We start from the raw sequence: 22994 nt of genomic DNA on the forward strand, positions 1-22994 counted from the left end.
TCATTTTGGGTTAGGGTCTCAATACCCCACACACTATTTATTAGCAGCTACTTCATAGGATTTTCTTGAGGCTCAAATGAGTAACAATTATACATTACCATAATTTTTGGAAAGGTCACCTCAATCAGCCATCCTGAGGCTCAATTTAATTTAGGAAGACCCAAACACCATTTTCTGGTTATTATTCTTTAGTTTGAATTGATCCATTAGAAAGTAACTTATTTGAGAGCAATCTGTCTCACTTATGAATGCGTATCTTCACTTCTAAGCTTAGTAACTAACAGCTGTGCTTATTAATGCATATGAAGGTAAAAGAGGGGGAAGCTAAGATAACAAAACGTTTTTTGAAATCTTTTTTTTTAAGGATTTTTTTGCAAGGCAAACGGGGTTAAGTGGCTTGCCCAAGGCCACGCAGCTAGGTAATTATTAAGTTTCTGAGACCGGATTTGAACCCAGGGACTCCTGACTCCAGGGCCAGTGCTTTTATCCCCTATGCCACCTAGCTGCCCCCCGTTTTTTGAAATCTTTAAGGGGAATATAAGTGTGTGAGCTGCTCCTAGTGGGGACACAGCTTTAAATGAGCATTTTTCTTTTTGCTGCTTCTGCCCGTCTGATGATGGGATTATTCTAAAGATCTCTGCTCCCCTGTAACCACTGGCCGAGAGATGATGAGGAAAGCCCGGGGATTCCGACTTCTCCAAAAGCCTTGACAGTTGAGGACCCGGGGCGGGGCGGGTCGATGAGGAACTCAAAAATTACAGCCTTGGGCTGGGGTTGCCACACCGCAGTCACTCAGCCCTGCCTGCTAGCCGGACCTGGAGATCCACTGCCCAGCTCCAACGTCATGAAAACCTCCAAGTTCAGGGAGAACTTCTGGGTGAGGAAGCGGGAGCGATCGGGGCTGGGTGCCGCGGGCTAGGAGGAGGAGCAGGCGGCGGGTCCGGCGGGTCCGGCGGGTCCGGCCGGTCCAGCCGGGAAAGGAGCCGGCGCGGCTACAGTTACAAGGGGGAGGAATGGAAAGGTGTGGGAGGGAAAGCCGGCTCCTGGAATCCGGCCTGGGCAGTCCTGGCCCCCAACAGCTGGGCCGGAGGGCACCCTGGGGACCTCGGAGCTCCCTTCCAACTAGCAATATCTGAAGTCAAAGGGTGGGCGGTAGGGAGGGCGCAGCAGCACCGGACTGGGATGCTCTGGGAGTTTATGCCCATTAGGACTGGCCTTGAGAGAGGGGAGGAAGGCGACTTTCCTGGGCTTGGTTGGTGCTCTCACCGGGCTTCTCCAGGAACCTTCCCAAAAACTAGAGGTGGGACTCCATTGGCAACAAATAAGCACACACACTCTCCTTCTCTCCCTTCCCTTTTCTCCTCTCTTCTAGCCTCCCTCTTCTCTCCACTTCCTCCGGTTCTGAGGCTAGTTCTACGCTCTCAGGGCTAGGAAGCTCTGGGCCTGGGTCCTGGGGGCTCTGAAAGCGCTCGGGGCGGTAAGCAAGCCAAGACTGTATGAATGTCTAGAAGAAATGAAGCAAGAGTTTTAAAAAATGAAGTTTTACAATTTCCTGAAGATGATACTAGTCTAGCACAGTGCTTGGACATAATAGCTGCATACATACAAGCTATTTCCTCCCTCTCTTTCGTTTCCCCCTTTCCTTCTTCTTTCCTCCCCTCCCTCCTTTTTTCCTTTCTCTCTCCATTCTTTCTTTTCTCCCTCCTCTCCCTTTGTCTTTCCTCTATCCCTTCCTCCTCTTTCTTCCTTCTTTCTTTGCTTTCTCTCCCTCCCTTTCTTGTTTATTCTTTGCCTGTGAGAATTTTTTTTTAGGTTTTTGCAAGGCAAACGGGGTTAAGTGACTTGCCCAAGGCCACACAGCTAGGTAATCATTGAGTGTCTGAGATCGGATTTGAACCCAGGTACTCCTGACTCCAAGGCCGGTGCTTTATCCACTATGCCACCTAGCCGCCCCTATATTTCTGTATTTTTAATCACAGGATTATATCCCTGAATATTTTACCATCACAGTTCTATATCTATTTCATTCAGTGACCAGGAGAGCTCACCTCTAGAGAGGAAACTGAGATTTTTAGCTTAATTGAATGAAAATGGAAACCAATATTTTAAGATCTATGTTTTATTATCATTACGCTTATATTTCACAATTCCTTAAGCTATAGAATTAAAGGAAAAGAAGAAATCCTCTTAGGGTCAGTGCTAATTTCCAGTTTCATTTCGGAAAAGTATCTGTGCTTCTTTCTGTTTCTGTTGCAGAAGGTGGCTAATGACATACATTTCAAATATATCTTCCTATGAAAGTTTTCCCAATCACTGATATTTTATTTGTTGGAGCAGGGAATATCTATCTATCTATCTATCTATCTATCTATTTATCTATTTATTTTTCTATCATCTATCTGTCTATCTGTCCTCTAAAGTGGAATGCTTCCTTCAGAAACTGGGCAGCCCTGTTTTTTGTATTTACTTTCCCCAAATGCAAAGGGTAGATTAAAGTCATCTCTCTGAATTTCTATGCAGTTTTTGGTTATTTGTTTACACTGTCTTCCCCTGGTGACAGAAATAGATAAGCTAGGGATGATGACTTCTCTCTGCCCCTGACTTAGTTAATACCAGCTAAACTTCAGAGTTCAGAGTAAGGATCCAGGTATAATACCCCAACTGGGTCACAAGAGTAGGGCAAAGAGAATTTCATCTTCACCTTCTTTGTGCATAGACACACTGAATGAACCTTAGGCTGAGAGTCTAAGCATTCTATGCAGTGAATTGCTTTCCTCACAACCCTGTGAAATGTAGGTGTTATTGTGAACATGGAATGCACATGTAGAATTGAGGTTCAGAAAACTTTAAATTTAACTTGCTCACAATTATAAAGTTCAGTTGAGGATTATGAGAAAATTCATCCCTTTTGAGAGGCAAACTGACATAATGCTTCCATCATCTATAAAACTGAAAGCATTTTTCTTGATGGTCTCCAAGGTCCCTTCTTTTTTTGGAGGGGGGAGGATTGAGGGAAATCCAAGATCCCTTCTAACTTTAAATCTGTGATCACAATTTCCTTCTGGGCCAAATTCTACAATTATATAAATGTCATTATCTCTATATGTCTCTAGTATATAATAGGAAGTATGTGGGTCTGATATGTTGAAGATTAATCTGACTTCCCCTATTTTTATCTTTTGCTTTAGTCCTGCAGTTTCACTAGACCTTTGGAAGTCATACCCAGAACACTTTGCTAGATATCGGTCCGATTCTCTGTGGAAATGTGTTAGTGACAATAGAATAACTTTGCCTAATACCTGCAGGAAATAAAATCTTTGTGGGGATGAATTGTAAAGGAGGAAAAATATATTCATTGAGCAAACTCAATATTATGAAATCTCAGAAAAAAGACCTGTTAAATAAAAGATTCGCTGATAGATTCTTATAAGCTCCTCTGTTCACCTTAAAGATTTGTTTACAATAATATGATTGATATATTACTTTTGAGTCACCTGGCAATGACAGATACTCAGGCCCATGTAGATTTCTAGAATTAATCAGAATCTTCAATGTATGGGGATAATTTGCTCCTCTTGATACTCATCTTATCCTGCTTCCATCTCAGATGCACTTTCATCAAGGTTTTAGGGCCTTTGTCTCTGCAGTGGTTAACATAAAGCAGCTTTTCTGATTTATTTTCTTTTTTAAATCTCAACTGAAAATGGAATAGTGTCCCCTTTCTGTGTTTCTTGAGAAACATTCCCTATATAACACTATAGTAGCTGAGGGATATCCTTCATGCAAAACTCAAATTTATCTGCAGTTCACACTGTATTGGATTTTAATTCATATCCTAAAGTGGATTTCCTCCCTTCTTCTGTAGCAACTGTGACAAGAAATGGAAGTAAATTTCTACTCATTTCCTAGTAAAACTATGGACAAGAATATTTACTAAAAATAGTGAAAATACAAAGTGGAAGGAAATGTGATAGACCACTAGAAATAATAATCAACAAATATTTATTGAGCCTATCAAGGTACCTGGAAAAAATCAGTGACTGTGGAAATAGAGATGAAAATTAGAGTGGTGACTCGTTTCATCTCTGCTATTTTGTTTATGTGACCTTGGACAAACTACTTAAGCACTATGGTCTTCAGTTTTCTTATCTGCAAAATTGAACTAGATGATCTCTAAAGTGGCCTGCACACCTCACTCTTGGAAGTTGAGTACCATTCTCTCAGGAAGTGACTCAAGTTGTTTCCTACTCTCCCTCAATGCTTTGCCTTCCTTTACTAATAAACGATAACTCATTTTTATAATGCATCAAGTTTTGCAAAATACTTCTCAAGTAGCAGGAAATGAATCTAATAAATACCAAGACCATCTCTCTCTCTCTCTCTCTCTCTCTCTCTCTCTCTCTCTCTCTCTCTCTCTCTCTCACACACACACACACACACACACACACACACACACACATAATATTCAATCTATCCAATGGACTTTAATTAGAATGTAAACTCTTAGAGGGGAGAGACTTTTTCCCATTTTTGCCTTTGTATTCTAAGTATCTAGCACAGTTGTGGGCATCTTTCTTCCAACTCCTTTCACTTCTCCAACAGATATCTCCTTGGCTAATCCTTTGCCCTTAGCTATTGAATCTGTTCCAGCTAGATCATACATTTTTTTTTTTGCAAAGCAATGGGGTTAAGTGACTTGCCCAAGGTCACACAGCTAGGCAATTTTTAAGTGTCTGGGTCTGAATTTGAACTCGGGTACTCCTGACTCCAGGGCCGGTGCTCTATTTTTATTTTTAAAGATTTTATTTGAGTTTTAAAATTTTTCTCCCAATCTTACTCCCCCCCCCCCCACCATGGAAAGCAATCTGTCGTCTTTATTTTGTTTCCATTTTTGTACATTGATCCAAATTGAGTGTGATGAGAGAGAAATCACATCCTTAAGGAATAAACAAAAAGTATAAGAGATAACAAGATCAGACAATAAGATATTTGTTTTTTTTTCCTAAATTAAAGGGAATAGTCCTTGAACTTTGTTTAAACTCCACAGCTCTTTATCTGGATGCAGATGATATTCTCCATTGCAGACAGCCCAAAATTGTCCCTGGTTGTTGCACTGATGGAACAAGAAATAGACCTTATATTCTTTTTTTTTTTTTTGCCAGGGCAAATGGGGTTAAGTGGCTTGCCCAAGGCCACACGGCTAGGTAATTACTAAGTGTCTGAGACCAGATTTGAACCCAGGTACTCCTGACTCCAAGGCTGGTGCTTTATCCACTGTGCCACCTAGCCACCCCTAGACCTTATATTCTTGAATGTGACTGTGTCTTTTCTAAAGGGTGCTGCCAAGATGGTGATGTTTCTTCATCTTCATGTGTGCATAGTAGAAGGAACCTTGGCATAAATCAACAAACATTTATTTATAAATATTCCCCCATGTGCTGGACATTAAGATACAATGACAAAAATAAATCAATCCCAGTCCTCAAAGAGCTTACTCCGTATTGGGAAAAACAACATATACACATACAAGCAGATCTAAAATGCATGCAAAGTGAATGCAATGTAATTTCAGGATGGGCGGGAGAAGGCAGTGGGAGAATGGAGTAGATCAGGAAATGTCTCATGTGGGAGGAGATTGCATTTGAACTGAGTTTTGGAGGAAGCAAAGGATTTTAGAAAACAAGGTTAAGGAGGGAGTGCCTTGACCTTGAGACCCAATTGTGCGGAGTCAGCACAGATGGAGGATGGAACATCATGTGAGTGAGGAAGAAGAGGAAGGCCAGTTTGACTGGAATGTAAGCAGAATGAGTGATCTCCCCTTTGTCACATCATGTCCATCTGCCTCAGTTTCTTTGGCTGTAAAATGTAGATAATAAGAGTACATTTGTCTCAAGGATGTTGTGAAAATCAAATGGGATAATATTTATTAAAGGCTTGGAACTGGAACTTGCTCTGTAGTAAGTGTTAAGTAGAGAGACTTGTCCCCTTTCTTCTCTTTGTTTCTGTCATCCTCTTTAGACCATGCAATTTCCCCATAGTAGTGATCAGGTGCCTCATTTCTCCTGTGTCTTTCCACCTCAGCTGGTTCTGTTCTCTTTTGAGTTACTGTTTAAAAAGGTGCTGTTAAATAGATAGTGAGTCAAGATTGTGACGTCAGTTTTGGGGAACCCCGTTTCCCTTTTTTTTCTCCCTTCCATAGTCCACTCTGTTCCTTTCCTTTTTTCCAGGTACACAGAGCCCTTTTGTTCTCTTTCCCCACCCTTCTTACAAACTCTATGCTATTCATACTTAAGCTTTGTAAGAAGGCCCTCATCTAAGCTTTCCTCGGGTGCCCACTTCTATATGTCCTTCCAAACTTCCTCCCTTTAAAGTAATTTCAGCATCACTTTGTAAGGTACAGGAAGCATTTTGTGGGAAGGAGAGGGAGAACTACTGAAATCATTAAGTAGTTGCTGTCTTTTCTGAGAAATACTGATCTGGTTTCACCAGAAGATTTTGGAAATAACCAAATATTCCACACACTCTGTCAAATAGATGAATCCCAGAATGGAAAGAAAGGCACAGGTAGTAAGCAGTTAAATTAGTTTCTACATGATGGAAAGTTGTCAAATCTTTTGTAGTGCCTTTCTTATTCAAGTAGCTGAACAAGCCTCCTTCTTTGACTTTTTCTGATCCTGGTTCTTTTGGATGTAGAAAACTTGGCATCTCTTCTCTATTTGAATTCTTGTTACTAAAGCCAATTTGACTTGTTCATGCTCTCTTCCTCAGCATTCTCAGATTTGTATAATTCCATGGGGCCTTGGTAAAAAGTCATAGGTACAGAGACTCAGTGTTGGAAGATACTTTAAAGAACATTTGTGAGGAAATAGAGGCCGCCCAAGAAGATTAAGCAATCTATCCAAGATCAAGCAGGTAGTAAGCATCAGGAAAGGGGATCAAAACTCAGATATTCTGATTTCAAATCCTGATGAATCTTGCATTCTTGAAAATGATAGTACAAATTTAATTGCATTTAGATGATGATTATGATGCTGGTAATGATAATGCTCTCTCAAGTTTACATAGGAATTTTGGAGCATTGATAGCATTGCCCATTTTTACACAACCTGCCCTCTTTTTCCTATTCAAATCTGGGACCAATTAATTATTTTCCTTTAGTGTCCATCCTTTATATGTGTATTGATTTACTAATTCAATAGATTGATCATCCAGTTGCATCTTAAAGACTGAACAAAAAGATTTTTTCATCCATTTAATTTTTCCCGTGTGGATTGTTATGTTATTCTCTTTACAGTGATTATATATCTCATTGAAGAAATACTATGCTTTTCTGGGATTTGATATAATCAACACTATGTTATTCTCAAATAAGAGCATTTGAAAGATCTCACCATCTATTTAGACCCCATAGAAGTTAATAGTGAAGACTTTAGAATTTTGTGTTTCTTGGTTTATGCCTCACTTATTGAAAAAGAAGTCATTAATAAAGAGGAAGTTACTAAGCAGAGTTGTTTCTCTTGGTTCATCTATCAAAGAACATCTTATAAATTTAATTTGTTTATTTTTTTAATTAAAATTTATTTTTTGACAATAAAAATCTGCCTTTTTTCCCACCTTTTCCATTAAAAAAAAAGAAAAACAAAGACCTCATAACAATGAAACATTTCCCACATTGCCTATGTCTAGTGTGACTCTGATATATAAATGAGAAATTCTGTATTGAAATTCCTTGAACCTGAAGTCTCTCTGTTGAGTTAATTGTTTTTGTTTGTTTCTATAATGAACTATCATATTTCTACAATCTCAACAAGCACCTTTCAATTAATTTATGATTGCAAAGATGTAGTTTGTTTTAGAAATCATTTGTGAAAACCTGTCTGGTTTTTTTCTCATTTTTTTAACTTATTTTTTCTTCTTATATTTTCATCAAGGATATCTATATGTATTTAGATCATTCTGATAAACATTTTACAAAATGAAAAAGTATCCTATGGCTTTGTACTTATGTTCTTTTGATAAATTTTTTAAAGCAAAGATATTATTATTATTATTATTATTCCCATCTGACCCTTTTGCTTTCCTGTGAAGTCTGGTAAAATTATCTCTCAAAGCTTTCAAGACAGTGTCATTGACAGCTTGGATGTCCTTGGTATATCTGATCCAGCTGTTCTTTTCAACTTTGGTATCTTAAGTGTCTTTTCAACCCTTATGAAGCTATGTCAGGGATTGAGGTATGATCTTGGTTGGATTGATAGTTCTGTTACCATTAATCTTGCAAATAGACCATGAAAAAAATGACACATCTAATTTCTAATTTCATTTTTTTAAATTGTCCTTCTGCCAGTTTCAACTTTGAATGATTTGGGGATGATGTGACTCAGGTCTCATGCCATGCTTTCTAAAAATTGTTTTTGTTTTCATTGCTGTTTGCTATTTTGTAAAATAATACTAGTCATAATATTCTGCCATCATCCTCTATATTATTTTGCAAATGTATTTGTATTTTAAATTAGTTTTAACCTTGATTGCCATGTCTCTACACTTGATAAGTGTTAATGTGTTTTTTTTTTTCCTTCCTTATGATGACTGTCTTATTTAAATTAAATTTTTTGTAGGAAGTGGTAATTATTTTGGACTAGAAATCTAAATTCATGGGCATGAGGAACTTCAAATGAGGAAACTCCTCCAATTTGGGTTGGCAAATAGTCAGCAATTGAGAGGTTTATAGAGTTGCTTGAGGCCCTGAGAAGTTAAGTGATTTAATGAGAGCCACATATCTATTATGTATCAGAGTAAAAAACTTAGGTCTCTCTGACTTTTAGCATTGTCTATCAAGTCTATTTATCTCTCAGAAAATAGTAAAGATCAAGGGGAATTAGAAACAGCTAGGTGACACTGTGGACAGAGAGCTCAACTTCAGATACTTAGAAGGTATTTGACTTTGGGCAAGTCACCTAACATCTGTCTGCCTCAGTTTATTTCATTGTAAAATGGGAATAATAATTGTACCTACCTCCCAAGGCTGTTGTGAACATCAAATGAGAAAATAATTATAAAGTACCTAGCACAGTCCCCAGAACATAGTAGATGCTTAATAATTACTTATTTTCTCTCCATTTTGGGGGGGGTGCAATGCAGACACATTTGAATAGGTCAGATTGAAACTGTTGCAAATGTTTACTGTATTTTTCTTTTATTTATTCTAATTTGATGTTGATTTTGACCTTTGTTTTAATTATACAGTGGCTTGACCTAATAAATAGTTGATTCCAATATGATCCTTATATCAATATCTGGTCATTTACTTTTGAGATACAATCAATTTCATTTTGAGTGTGCTCTTTATTTAGGAACTTCCAACTCTTCTGAAAAAAAGTATTTCTGACACATAATTATGAAACCTTTTAATTCACTGCAAACCTTTGACTCTTCTTTCAAATCTAAGCTGTATTTTCCAATATTTTTTCTCAATATTATTTCCTTTGGTCATCTTTGTAATGAAATAGCCACATTTCAGAATATGTAGACATGGTTTAAGGTATCTTGTCAAATTTTTTTTAGAATTTCTCTACTTCTTCATCCTTTGAAATAGTATTGACATACAAATTGTTATTACTTTTATGTTGGTCTTTTAGCTTGTGCTCAGCTTGAATACTGCATACAAGGTGAGCAATTGTCACATGAGACAATTCTTATGACTTTTTATGACTTTTTGGCAAATAATTTCAATGTTTGCCTCTCCAGAGAGTGAATATTTGTGATCTACCCTTCTATTTAGTTCAAATGTCCTTTTGACTTCTGATTTCATTTAAAGAAAAAATTTCATGGTTGTTATTGTTCAGTTCTTCCAATAATCAGTTGGCTTGTTGACTATGGGACAAAGGTCTTTCTTTCTGAGTACTTCCAGTTATCTTTATAGATGGTAAAAAAGCTATCATACTTTATGTTCACTATCCCTTTTCAGACATGTATTATTGCTCCTAAAGGTTTTGAGGTCTATATGTAAGAGTCATTTTTGTTTATTTTTTTTATATCTTGGGTTGCCATGACCAAATAATTTAAGTATTGCCCAGCCTCCCCCTCTCCCCCCTCCCACCCAGTGCCAACATACAAGTGAGTTTTTCAATACTTAGCTGTTTATGTCTTCAGATAGTAGGTTCTATCACCAAGATAATATTTGAAACCTCTCTAGCATGGTAGAACCTGGGGTGGCTAGGTGGTGCAGTGCATAGAGCACCAGCCCTGGAGTCAGGAGTACCTGAGTTCAAATCTGACCTCAGACACTTAATAATTACCTAGCTGTGTGACCTTGGGCAAGCCACTTAAACCCATTGCCTTGCAAAAAAACTTAAAAAAAATACTAGGTTTTTAGCATGGTAGAACCTGAATGGCACAACTTTCAAAAATCTAGGGTCATTTCCATTTTTTTAAACCAAAATTGAGGGATAGTGTTTTGGAGAGGGTCAAGCATGACCTTGAAGTTAGGAGAGACCTGGGTGAGAATCCCAGCTCAAACAATGACCACAACTATGTGCAAGCCACTTGACCTTTAAAACTTCTCTTTCCTTATCTGTGGAGTGGAGATAGTAATATTTCAGACTTCCTAAAGAGATTGTGAAGGTAATTTTCAAGTTATTTATTGATACATCCATGTCTATTTGTCATGGGGAAAATAGTTTTTTGTTGTGGTAGTATGTATCTAGACTTAAGCTATATACTTACATTTATCTTAATTTTCACATTTGCAAAATATTTTACTTTCATTAACTCATTTATACTCCATTACCCCAGGAGACAGTTGCTAAAAGCATAGCAGGTGGTTGGTCCCTTCTAGGCCTGTAGGAGAAGTTTTATTCATTTTATTAAATATTTACCAATTAAATTTTAGTTTGGTTCAGGCCATACTCAGGACCATCACTGCTTCATGCCTAACCTTGTGTTTGATCCCTATGGTCCAGATGACCTTTGAGGGATCTATAATACAAGTATCCTATGAACTGGCTCCAATAATGACATAAGTTTTGATGTGCATGCATGTGTGTGTATATGAGTGTATCTGTATGTGTGCATGCACATGTGTTTAATGAGCATTCTGAGTGCTCAGAAGTTGCATTCCAGCAATGATTGAATCAGAAGGAAGGCACTATCTATGGGGCAAGATTTGAAGTCTTAGCAGAAAGCTAGTGGATGACTTTGGAAATAGGTGGGCTCACCCTTTCTCATTTACTAGAACTGAATGAGCCAAGGATATCGTGGGAGTTTTTTTAGGCAAATTGATATTTATGGGATAATTGTGGACAATTCCACCACCTAGAGCTAAGATCATATAGATAGTGATATCCTACTGGGTAGGATTGGCTATATCTTGAACCAGGTTGAGTAATAACCTCTCCTCCCTTACTGAATGATTTTGAAAGGTTCATGTAGGAAGGAACTTAAAAAGACTTTTCTCTACATTGTGGTCCAAAATAACCACTAAATAAACCTACCTCAGGGTCAATTTGAGTCAACAGTGACAAGCTTACCAAAAATGTTGAAATTATCTTCATTCAGTAGTTTCAGTCATGTCAAACTCTTTTGGTTCCCATTTGGGATATTCTAGGCAAAGATACTGGAGTAGTTTGCTGTTTCCTTCTCTAGCTCATTTTGCTGATGAGGAAAATGAGGCAAACAGGGTTAAGTGACTTGCCTAGAGTCACACAATCTGACGCTAGATTTGAACCTTATAAAATGTGTCTTTCTGAATCTAGACCCCATAACTCTAACCACTGCATCAACTAGTTACATAGTGATGAGAACTATTCTGCTCCAGAGTTCTCCAGAGAGTTCTCTAGAGTCTGAAAAGTTAAATGATTTGTCCACAGTCCTACAACCAGTATATTTCAGAGGCAGGACTTCAATGATAATGGCTTTTCATTAATGTTAGGTATAGTTATAACAATGAAATCATAGACTTTTATATCTTAAAGTAAGAACTCTATCATATAGTATGCTATTCTAGGAACAGACAAAAATGATATTTAGCTTATGGACTGGATCATTGTTTGGGACTCAAAAAGATCAAATGACTTGCTCACAGTCACCCAACTCATAAATGTCATAGAATCTGAACCCAGGTCTTCCTGACTCCACTCTCTAGGGCTACCTAGCTGCTCCTAAATTATCTTATGCCCCGTAAATTATTCATTAACATAGTTTCCAGGACAAGGGATGCTATTGTTGTTCTTTACCATAGTCAAGTAGGGGTGTGTTAGAGCCAGTGTCTGTGGCCAGATTTAAACTCAGGGAAATGGTTCTTTCTGATTCCAAATCCAACACTTTATTCAATCCAAGACCTAGTTCCCCTAATAGTATTTGAAGGTAGTTCTTTTCCTTAAAAAAAATTCAATCTATGAGATCAAAAAAACTTTAATAAAACTTTTTTTTCTCTTCTTGTTTTGACATGATGGCTATTCACAGTGATAAAATTAAAAAAAAGCTATGCCATGGTGATATATGTGACACTCAAAATGCCATGAGGTTTTAACCAAGTCACTGTGATTTGTGGTAGTGTGAAGCCTTGAGTGTATCACTAATGAGCTCTGTTACAGCTACTCAGCTTTGGCATTGTAGTGAGAAAGCAGCCAGAGGTCATAATTATGAGCTTAACTATGTTCCAACAGAATTTTATTTTTAAAACATTTATCTTATATTAAGTTCCAAATTTCTCCTTTCTTCCATCCCTCCCCCACCTACTGAGAAGGCAATAAATGCAATAAACATTAAATGTATGAAGTCATACAAAATGTATTTCCATTTTAAGTATGTTTTGAAAAAAATTTTTTTAAAGAACAAGAAACAAAACAATATACTGGAAAAGTTTGCTCTCTGAGTGGACCAATTCTCTCTCTGGAGGAAGACAGAATGTTTTATCAAGAGTCCTTTGGAATTGTGGTGGATCAATGTATTGGTCAGAATTATAAAGTCTCTCACAGTTATTATCTTTACAATATTGTTCATACCATGTAAATTGTTCTCCTGGTTCTTCTCACTTCATTTTGCATCAGTTCATGCAAGTCTCAGGTTTTTCCAAAATTGTCCCTTTCATTATTTTTTATAGTACAATATTGTTTCATCATGTTCATATGTCATAACTTGTTCAACCACCCCCTAATTGATGTGTACCTCCTCAGTTTTCAATTCTTTGTTATTACAAAAAGAACTGCCATAAATATTGTTTTACATGTGGGACCTTTTCCTATTTCTTTGATCTCTTTGGGGTATAGACCTAGAAATGCTATTGCTGGGTCAAAGAGTATGCACAGTTCTATAGTTTAAAACTTTATTTTAAAATGGGAAAACCCTTCTTAGCTAGACATAGATAGTACATAAACAGGTCAACAGGTCATAGTTAACTGACTCCTGGTCTAGACTTAGGAAAGTCATAGTGAAAATGTTAACAATTAAGATGAAACAAAAAAGTGTGCTGAGTCTACATTTTCCTGTTGTTCAACACTTACTAGCACATCATTGTGTCATGTCATATCTTGAAGTATATTCAGTTCTGGAGACCCCCCCCCATTTAAGAAGAGGAAGACAATTGGATTGTATCTAAAAGAGGGTGACAAACCCTAGGAGATTAGAGGCAGGCATTTTTGACCTGGAGGAAAGAATCTTTTCTTTAAAGTGGATTGAGGAGACTAGAGTGGGTAAAGCTGCAATAATTGTCTTCAAGTGTTTGGGGATTAATTATAAGAAAGGAGGATTGGATTGTCCTATTGGCCCAGAGGGTAGAATTAGGAACAGGGGATTTGATTTTGATATAAGGAAAAACTTGTTAATGATTAAATATGGTCTACTGAGCTGCCTCAGAGAGCAATCAGTTCCTCTTCACTAAAGTTTTTAAGTCCCAGATGGACAGCAATGTATTAAAAATATCATAGGGGAGATTCTTGTTCAGGAATAGGTCAGGTTAGATGGACACTGGGATACCAACTCTATGATTCTATACTTTTTAATTCCCAAACTTTCGTGTTGATTTACTTGCTGTGCAAAGTACCCTGCAATATACACTAAATTTGCAAAAAGATTTTATGTAAATTTTAGTTGGATATTTTTGGTTTTTTTAAATCATTCCTTCAAAATTTCCTAACCTGCTTAAATCATTGGTCCTTGGTTGGATAAGGGAGTTATTTCAGCCATTCCACTAGATTCCTTCCAATAATCCTCCTCTCACTTTACTCTAATTGATTGCTCTTGATTTCACAATTTTGAAAGATTGTATTCATTTTAACTTCCTCATTTGTTTCCTGGCCTGAAGGTCATCATTTCAGAAATTTTCCATTATCTGCTTCTTTCTACAGGCCACTCTCCTGACATCTTAACCTTTCCTTCACCAATTCTCATGCAATATTCTTTTGTCTTATGCCTACAGTGTCCCCACTTTCTCAGCACAGTTGGTTATGACTGCATTATTCAACACCTAAATGAAGGTCGAAAGAACTGCAAGGAATTTGAAGAATTTTTAAAAGAAAGGTACAGTATCATCTCCTATAAGAAGATACAACTTGGGAGAATTTCCCTTCAATCAATAAGAGTTTATTGAGTTTCCATTGTGTTTAGAATTTTGCTGAGAACTGTGGAGATTATAGAAATATAAAACTTGGTCCTTGCCATCAAAGAATTTATAAACTAGAAAAACAAAACAGAATAAAAAAATTCCCCCCTGTCTACACTAATACCTCTATTACAGTTTAGTATTAATTAGTTGCTTCTATTTACTTTCCTCTCATTTCACCACCTTTTGTAATCTGATTTCTGACCTTATAATTTAGTGGAAATTGCTCTCCAAACTACCAATAATCTCTTTTTTTTTAACAATAATCTCTTAATTGCCTTTTTTGATGACCTCAGCCCTCCTCTTTAATAATCTTTGTGCAATATTTGATACTATTGACTATCTTCTCCTCCTGGATACTTCCTCTTCTCTGAATTTTTAACACTCCTCTTTCTTCAATCTCCTCCTCTGAGTCTGAACAGTCCTCAATTTCTTTTCAGAATCATCACCTTTACATGTCTCTTAAAAGGATACATCCCAAGACCTTGTCCTAGACTTTTTTTGCTACTTTATTCACCCTTTCACTTGGTGATATCTTATAGGTTTAATTATCATCTCTATCAGGATGACTATCCGCACATTTGGCAGAGATGTCCATTTTCACCTTCATAACATTTCTCCCATTTATCTCTTTCTGTCTACTTACATAGCCACTACCCTAGCTCAGGTCCTCTTTGCCTCTCACCTATACTATTGCAATAGTTCCCTGTCTTAAAATCTCTCCCACTCTGTCTTCTCTATAATGGCCAAAAGAATTTATCTAGTGTACAGGTCTGTCTCTACCATTCTCCTACTCAGTAATCTCCAGTGGTCCTCTAGCATCTCCTATGTTTGCTTTAAAATTCTTCACAATTTGGTTCCAACCAACTTTTTCTTACTCCCAATTACTCCCTCCATTTATACTATGGTCCAACTCTAGACCACATGAGCCTTTTTATTTTTCCTCCTATACAACATTCAATATCCTGTCTTTGTGTCTTTGTATCACTCCTCAACTCTGTCTCTTAGAACTCCTAATTTTCTTCAAAATAGTATAAGCTCTACTTTCTATATTAAGCCTTTCCTGTTCCTCTAAGTGCTAGATCTTCACTACAAACTTACCTTGTATCTATTTTGGGTATATTTTATAAATATCTACATGTATAGATTGTATTTTTTTCCTTTTATTGTACAATATATACATCTTAGCAATATGATTTTAATGGTGTTCACTTTAAATCTCCTATGTTTAACATATTCCTTCCCCCCCAATAAATATGCAGTAAGATTAATAGCAACAATATTCCATTTAGACAGTGCATTGAGAATCTTTTTTTTAATAGCAATTTGACACAATTGAAAAATATTGATTGAAGGTGGGGGACTTAGCTGAGGTTATATAGCAGGAATTTATTGTCAGTGGTATTCTTATGAACTTTATATGACTCTTTAGCAGTTCTTACCAATATCTTTAAAGTGCAGATGAACGTGGAGGACCATACCTTAAGTTTTTATAAGCTAATGCTCCTATTTATTGGCATAATTTACAACTAGCTGAAGATATGACAAGAGAAATCTATCAGTCATCTTTACCCTATTAAGTAGTTTTGCTTAACTGTTTTCTGGGAATGTTCTTTGTAGTAAGTTTTGTTTAGGCATTTGTTGGAAAATGCCTCAAAAAAAGTGCCAATAATATGTTTTAAATGAAGACATGAGGGGCAGCTAGGTGGTGCAGTAAATGGAGCACCAACCCTGGAGTCAGAAGGATCTGAGTTCAAATGTGACCCTAGACACTTAATTATCTAGCAGTGTGATAGACTTGGGCAAGTCACTTAACCCTATTGCCTTGCCAAAAAAAAAAAAAAAGGACAAAGAAGACAAAATAAATTCCTGGCTTAGAAAAGGGGTGGGGAGGATGTTTAGGAGGGGGAAAAAGTAAGGAAGAGTGAGACCTGAAGGGATTATATGGATATTGATGGGGGAAATAGAAGACCAACTGGAACAAACTTTTGTCTATTTAATGTAGTTTGGGTTTTCTTTGGAGGCAATTAGGTTAAATGATTTGCTTAAAGGCGCACAGCTAATAAGTGTCTGAGCCCAGATCTGAGCTGGGGTCTTCCTGATTCCTAGGCTGGTGATTTATCCACTTTCCACCTAGTTGCTCCTACTTAATGTAGGTTTTTTTTTTTTGCAAGGCAATAGGGTTAAGTGACTTGCCCAAAGTCACACAGCTAAGTAATTATTAAGTGTCTGAGATCATATTTGAACACAGATCCTTCTGATTCCCGGGCTGGTGCTCTATCCTCTGTGCTTAGTTTTAAAAATTCTATTGCTATAATTTTTAATGACCTCCTAAATCACTCATCCTTATCCCCCTAGGAATCTTGTAAAAAGAAAAAAGTACAGTAAAGCTAAACACACTAACTACATCAGGGAAAAAGAAATGGAAGGCATGTTTCTTCTCAGAAGTCACAATTATTAAAAAATTTCCAAGTCTAATCCTGAATTTTTGATCTTAGAATTATCTTGCTGGAATTGTTGAGTTTAAGAATTAAAGGTATATCAATGAACACTTCTATGCTGATGAAATGGGCAGTAGGGCGGTACAGTGAATAGTGAATAGAGTGCTGGCTCTGAAGTTAGGAAGGTTCATCTTCCTGAGTTCAAGTCTCATCTCAGACCTTTACTAGCTGTATAACCCTGGCCAAACCATTTCACCTTTTGGCCTCAGTTTCCTCATCTGTAAAATGAAGAAGGAAATGACAAACTACTTCAGCATCTTTGCCAAGAAAACCCCATGTGAGGTCACAAATTAAATATTTTGAGGTCAAATTAAATATTTTGAAATGACATAACTGAAAAATGACTCAACAAAAACAAAGGTGGTGAAATGCTAAGAAGGGTACCCAAGAGACTTCATTTCAAATTCCAGCCCAATATGGGAATTTGTTTTGCTCAACTATGTCTATTTGTTATTTGAATATTCTTTTTTCTTTTCTAGTTGAGAGGTTGAGAGGAAAGGGGCTAGAATTGGAGAAGCTGAAGGAAAAATGCACAAAAGAGAACATAGACAACACCAAAAAGAATCACAGATAAGGACAGTTTTGAAAACTATATGTTGAATTTATTATTTATTTAAAGAGAAAGGCAAGTTTTATATATATATATGCATATATATATATATATGATATAGAGCAGTACTTCTTAATCTGGGGTTCACAAGGGGTCTGTTAAGAGAGTTGAAGGGATTCATGAACTTGGTTGGAAAAAATTTATAAATTTATATTTTTGCTTTTGTCAGCCTTTGGTTTCCTTTGGAATCCTATATATTATATTTTTTGCACTTAAAAACACAGTTCTGAGAAGGGGACCATAGGTTGTTATCAGACTGCTAAAGAAGTCCCTAACACAAAACAAATTAAGAGCTTCAATAATAGAAACATATCATTTTAGGTATAGTATTTTTGTTTTCTGCTGTGGATATGGAAATTCTCGATTTATTTGGTGTTTGTTAAGTACAGAATTAAAAACAAATAAACAAACCTTCTGGAAGGAAATCAACTGCCATCTGGCATGGTTAATTTATATTTCAGGAATTGATAATCTATTATAGAAAAAACTATACCAAATTTGTAGTTAGATTCATAGATTCAAATGCTCACCACTCTCATCCTGGACACCTGATTAATTTCTCTGACTAGTTTCTTTTAAAATGAGGAGGCTTTATTCCTTTGAGGAATATACTATGTAGTTAAGGATACAAGACTATCTCAAATTAAATATTTTGAAATGATCCAGGCAATAATCATGTGATGTAGAAAATGAGTGCTGTTGTTTTTGAGAGGGATAGAGGATCAATCTCGGATAGTCAAGGGAGGCTTCATATAGCAAATGGGATTGAACTGAGATTTGACTAGGAGAGAAAATATGCCAGGCATAGAAATGCTGTTTGATTCAACCCTGAGCATATTCTTATTCCCCTGCTCTTTCGAGAGAAACCTTTTTTTTAGGTTTTTGCAAGGCAAATGGGGTTAAGTGACTTGCCCAAGGCCACACAGCTAGGTAATTATTAAATGTCTGAGGCTGGATTTGAACTCAGGTACTTCTGACTCCAGGACCAGTGCTCTATCCACTGCACCACCTAGCTGCTCCTGGGTTTCACATTTTAAAGAAAGTACTTAAGCTATAATATGTCCAGTGAAGGGTAATCAAGGTGGTATGAAATACAATATTTACCTTAAAGGTAAAAGGCTTCCATGTAGAAGAGGGATTAAAATTGCTTTGGTTGGACCCAGAAGACAGAACTAGGAATGATGAGTAGAAATGACAAAAGTGCCCACTTTGGGCTTAATAGAAAGGGCACCTTCCTGAAATCAACTGATTTGCCTTTAGAGGTAGCAAGTTTCTTTTCAGTGGAGTCCTTTGAGCAAAGGCTGGTTGGTTACTTGTTAGCTGTGTTGGAGGCAAGATTCTTTTTCAGGAATGGATGGGAGAAAATAACTGTAGAGATTTCTTCCAACTCTGAAATTCTAGTTCTTTGCATGGCAAATCAAAGGTGATCATTCAGCAGGTAGATGTGAATCACTGAATAGAGATAAGAAAAGAGGTCCTGAAGGTATGGAATAAATTTGGGAAAAGCTCTGGTTTTGAACTCAGAACACTGGGATAAAATCCTATTTCTACTACTTAGAACTTTTGTGATTTTAAGCAAACCCTTATCCTCAGTTTCTTTGTCTTTAAAACAAAGAAGTTAGATTAAAGGATTTCCAAGGTCATTTCAAGCTCAAAGCAATTATTTGGACAAGAGGAAAAAGTAATGCTGTGGAACTATTCAGATTCCATATGTTATAGTCTTTCTACATCATGCCAGCTCTCAATGAGAAAAATACCGAATACTTATAAATATGCAGGATAAGTAAGGCTGCTGAGATCTTCTTTTATATTTTAACCAATCATGAATTCTTTTTTGGTTTAATATAATGGAAAGAGCATTGGATTTGAGGTGAAAATCTGACTTTGAGTTCTAGCTGTGATGCTTCCTGTGGTACTATGCAAGAAATTTAACTACTTTGAATTTTAGTTGACTAATCTGCAAAATAGATCTGTAAAATACAGCTACCCCAAAGGATTATTGAAAGGAAAGCAGTGTGTAAGCCTTAAGATACTACATTTTGTTATGGTTAGTAGTGTTGCTGGTGCTGGTGGTGGTATTGGTAGTGGCAGTAATGATTGTAGTAGTAGGAGTAGGTAGTAGGAGTAGGAGTAGTAGTGATGGTGGCAGTAGTGGTGGTATTGGTGGTAACAAATTTGTTGATTGAGATCCGGGATTGAATTTTCCTCATAGTGAATTAAATTATACTCACAAACCTAGGATAGATGAAATAATTAAGGTTATTAGTTCGAAAAAGATGGCTCTAAAAATCTGTGAATGATCCAGAGTATAACTTCAGTGGGCTGGTCACATTATTCTAATGCCATATATATATATATATATATATATACATATATATATATATATATATATATATATATATATTTACCAAAAAGACAACTGGAGAACTCACACAGGTCAAGAAGTGCTCACAGGGGAGTTCAGAAGAAATGATACAAGGACACTCTCAAGGTCTCTTAAGAATTTTGCAATTGATTGTGTAGTATGGGATACACTGACATGATGAACCTTCATCAGAGAGGGTGCTGTGCTCTATAAGCAAAGCAGAATTGTAGTAGCTCAAAGGAAATATGAGATAATACAAATTTAGAGACTCCACCCAGGTGTTCACATGGACTTACACGTGCCTGACCTGTGGTAGAGTGTTCTTGGACTCATTGATCTGACCAGTCACAGTCAGATATTTAATTTTTCTCTAACACAGTCATCTCATTTTGGTTCTCTTTGATAATGAAGGAAAAAAACCAGTAGTGGTAGTAGTGGTGGTGATGGTAATGGTGATGGTGGTGGTGGTGATAATAGTAGTAGTAGTAGTAGTAGTAGTAGTAGTAGTAGTAGTAGTAGTAGTAGTAGTAGTAGCAATTACATTGTTAGATGAGATTCAAGATTGAATTTACTTTATAATGAATTAAATTATATTCATACACACCTCCTATAGAAGTCAGACTTTTTGTCTTCAAGGAAAATGTTGATATAATTAAGGTCATGAGTTTTACAAAGATGGTTCTAAAAATCTCTGAATGATCCATCATCATCTTCTCTGTTCACAACAGGGCAGTGATAGAAGAGAAATATGGCAAAGATCTGATCAACCTCTGCCGGAAGAAGCCCTGTGGACAAAGTGAGAATAAGTATGTCCCTTTTCTTCTTTTGTTTCCCTTATTTATTAATGTTACTTGGATTTCCCCCTACCCTGCAACCGTTTGCAATCAGATTGTGTAAATTTACACTTTACCAGTGTAAAGTGAGTGTTGCTGAGTGGAATATAAATCCAAGGTCTCATAGTCATGTACTCTTTCAATTTGGGATGCATCCAAGTTGATGCTTTTTATTGCACCACTTCATGGTTGCCTGTTCTCAGGGTCCAGTATTTATATTAATGAAAGATGACAAAGTTGAGGACTCAGGTAATTAGTAGATTTTACTAAGTAGAGATATATACAGGTAAGCACAGATTTCTTCCACATTCTCCCATCAAGGCATATTCAGTGACTCTCTCCACTTCAAGTCAAAACAGCTGGTATGGTAGGATTTGAGAAGAACGAAACTCAAGACAAGATCTCAGGACTCGTACCTGGGTTTCAGGTCAGTCTTCCTTGCTGCAGAGAGGCCCTGAGGTGGCTGCTGAGGAAGTACCAAAGGTCTCCTTTGATACCTCCTTCCCTTGCTGATATGCTTGCCTTCCTCCAAAAGGAAACAACAAGGTGCATCAGCTGTAGAGAACAGTTGTTCCTTAGTTATTGTGGCAATATTCAAGATGAAAACTTCTTCATCAAAAAAGAAAAGATGCTTATTTTCAACTACTCCTTAAAGTTCCTGATGAGATGTTCTACTTTCCACATTTATACCAATGTCTTTCATTTAGTTAGAAAGCATTTTTTAAGAATTTACAACATAGGGGCAGCTAGGTGGCACAATAGATAGAGCACCAGCCCTGGAGTCAGGAATACTTGGGTTCAAATCTGGCCTCAGACACTTAATTACCTAGCTGCGTGGCCTTGGGCATGCCACTTAACCCCATTTGCCTTGCAAAAAGAAAAAGAATTTACAACATGCCAGGAACTATGGAAAGCATTGAAGAGGCAAAGAAAAAAACATGGTTCTTGCTCCCAAGGAACCTGCATTCTAGTAGAGAAGACAGTGTGCAAACAACTATGAATACAGAAGATACATAGCAAATAAATGACAGGAAGTGTGAGAGGGAAAGCAACTGAGGGAACCAGGAAAGAATTTATGCAGAATGTGGGATGTCAGCTATGTCTTGAAGGAAACTAGGGAAGATATGTGATGAAGGTAAGGATTGCAGACTTTGAAGATGGCTAGGACAAATGTCAAAATTGGAGTCAGAAATTGGAATATAATACTCACTTCCCCAAAACCCCAAAACAAACCAACAAACAATAACCTCAAAATAATATTTAAAAAATAAAGAAATGGTGATAGTTTGTATTTCAAAAGGACCCTTAGTACTATTTTCAGCTTTCTTTAAATAATAAAAGCTCTTAATAGGTTGTTATCGGAGAAATGAAAAACTTTGAGGGGAAAAAACTAAGGACAGATCACAGAAAAGAATGACTTTTGAATAGACCATGATACTCTATGAGTATCCAGGAGGTATCAAAAGAATTCCAAGAAAGGTCTCAGAATGTTGTGTGCAGGGTGCTTCTGTGGAGGGTTTATGAGAAGATATGGTGTGGTCCTTTCCAAAATTGTTACTGTAGTCTCACATTTGCTTTTTCAGTACCATGAAGAGGGCCCTGGAAGTCTTCAAGCAGCGTAAGTACTTTGTTTCTCTGTTTTACCATTTTTGTTATCAGATGAGTAAAAAGTCAAATGATGAGAGTACTTGTATGGTGGGAAAAAATTCAACAAAATTCCCCTAGCTTTCTGATTTCAGAGAGCTGAATACCTCTGCATTGTTTCTCTTCATTCTTTTCATTTATTCATTCAGCAAATATTACCTGGCAATCAATCAGCAAGCATGTATTAAATATTTGGTATGTGCAAGCAAATGTGCTGTGTAGAAGATACAAAAATGAACCAATTTAATGAGAGGCAATTTGATGTAGCAGAAAGTGACCTAGATTTAGAATCCCAGAGCCCTGGGTTCTAATCCAGCTTCTTATATTTAGTATAGAATAAGATCACATGGATGGTGGATAGTCAGTTTATTCTACTTCTTAAATTTTTTGGAGGCTAAATTCAGAAAGAGGAAGCCCTTAAGAAGAATCTAATTCTCATGGGCTT

At 36.9% G+C, this 22994-nt stretch overlaps 1 protein-coding gene across 2 annotated transcripts in view; it reads left to right on the forward strand.

The window, feature by feature from the left end:
• The first annotated feature begins 758 nt into the window (after window positions 1–758).
• The window catches only part of PSTPIP2 (proline-serine-threonine phosphatase interacting protein 2), a 69695-nt gene continuing 47459 nt past the window's right edge, over window positions 759–22994 (forward strand). For both annotated transcript variants that reach the window (XM_074201110.1, XM_074201111.1), the window contains exons 1-4: window positions 759–877; window positions 14414–14514; window positions 20801–20878; window positions 22489–22523. In XM_074201110.1, the coding sequence (XP_074057211.1) occupies window positions 845–877; window positions 14414–14514; window positions 20801–20878; window positions 22489–22523 (247 nt within the window). In that variant the 5' untranslated portion in view covers window positions 759–844. The remainder of the gene's footprint in view (window positions 878–14413; window positions 14515–20800; window positions 20879–22488; window positions 22524–22994) is intronic.

This window comes from Macrotis lagotis, chromosome X, assembly GCF_037893015.1.
Source record: "Macrotis lagotis isolate mMagLag1 chromosome X, bilby.v1.9.chrom.fasta, whole genome shotgun sequence".
NCBI classification, from domain to species: Eukaryota; Metazoa; Chordata; class Mammalia; order Peramelemorphia; family Peramelidae; genus Macrotis; species Macrotis lagotis.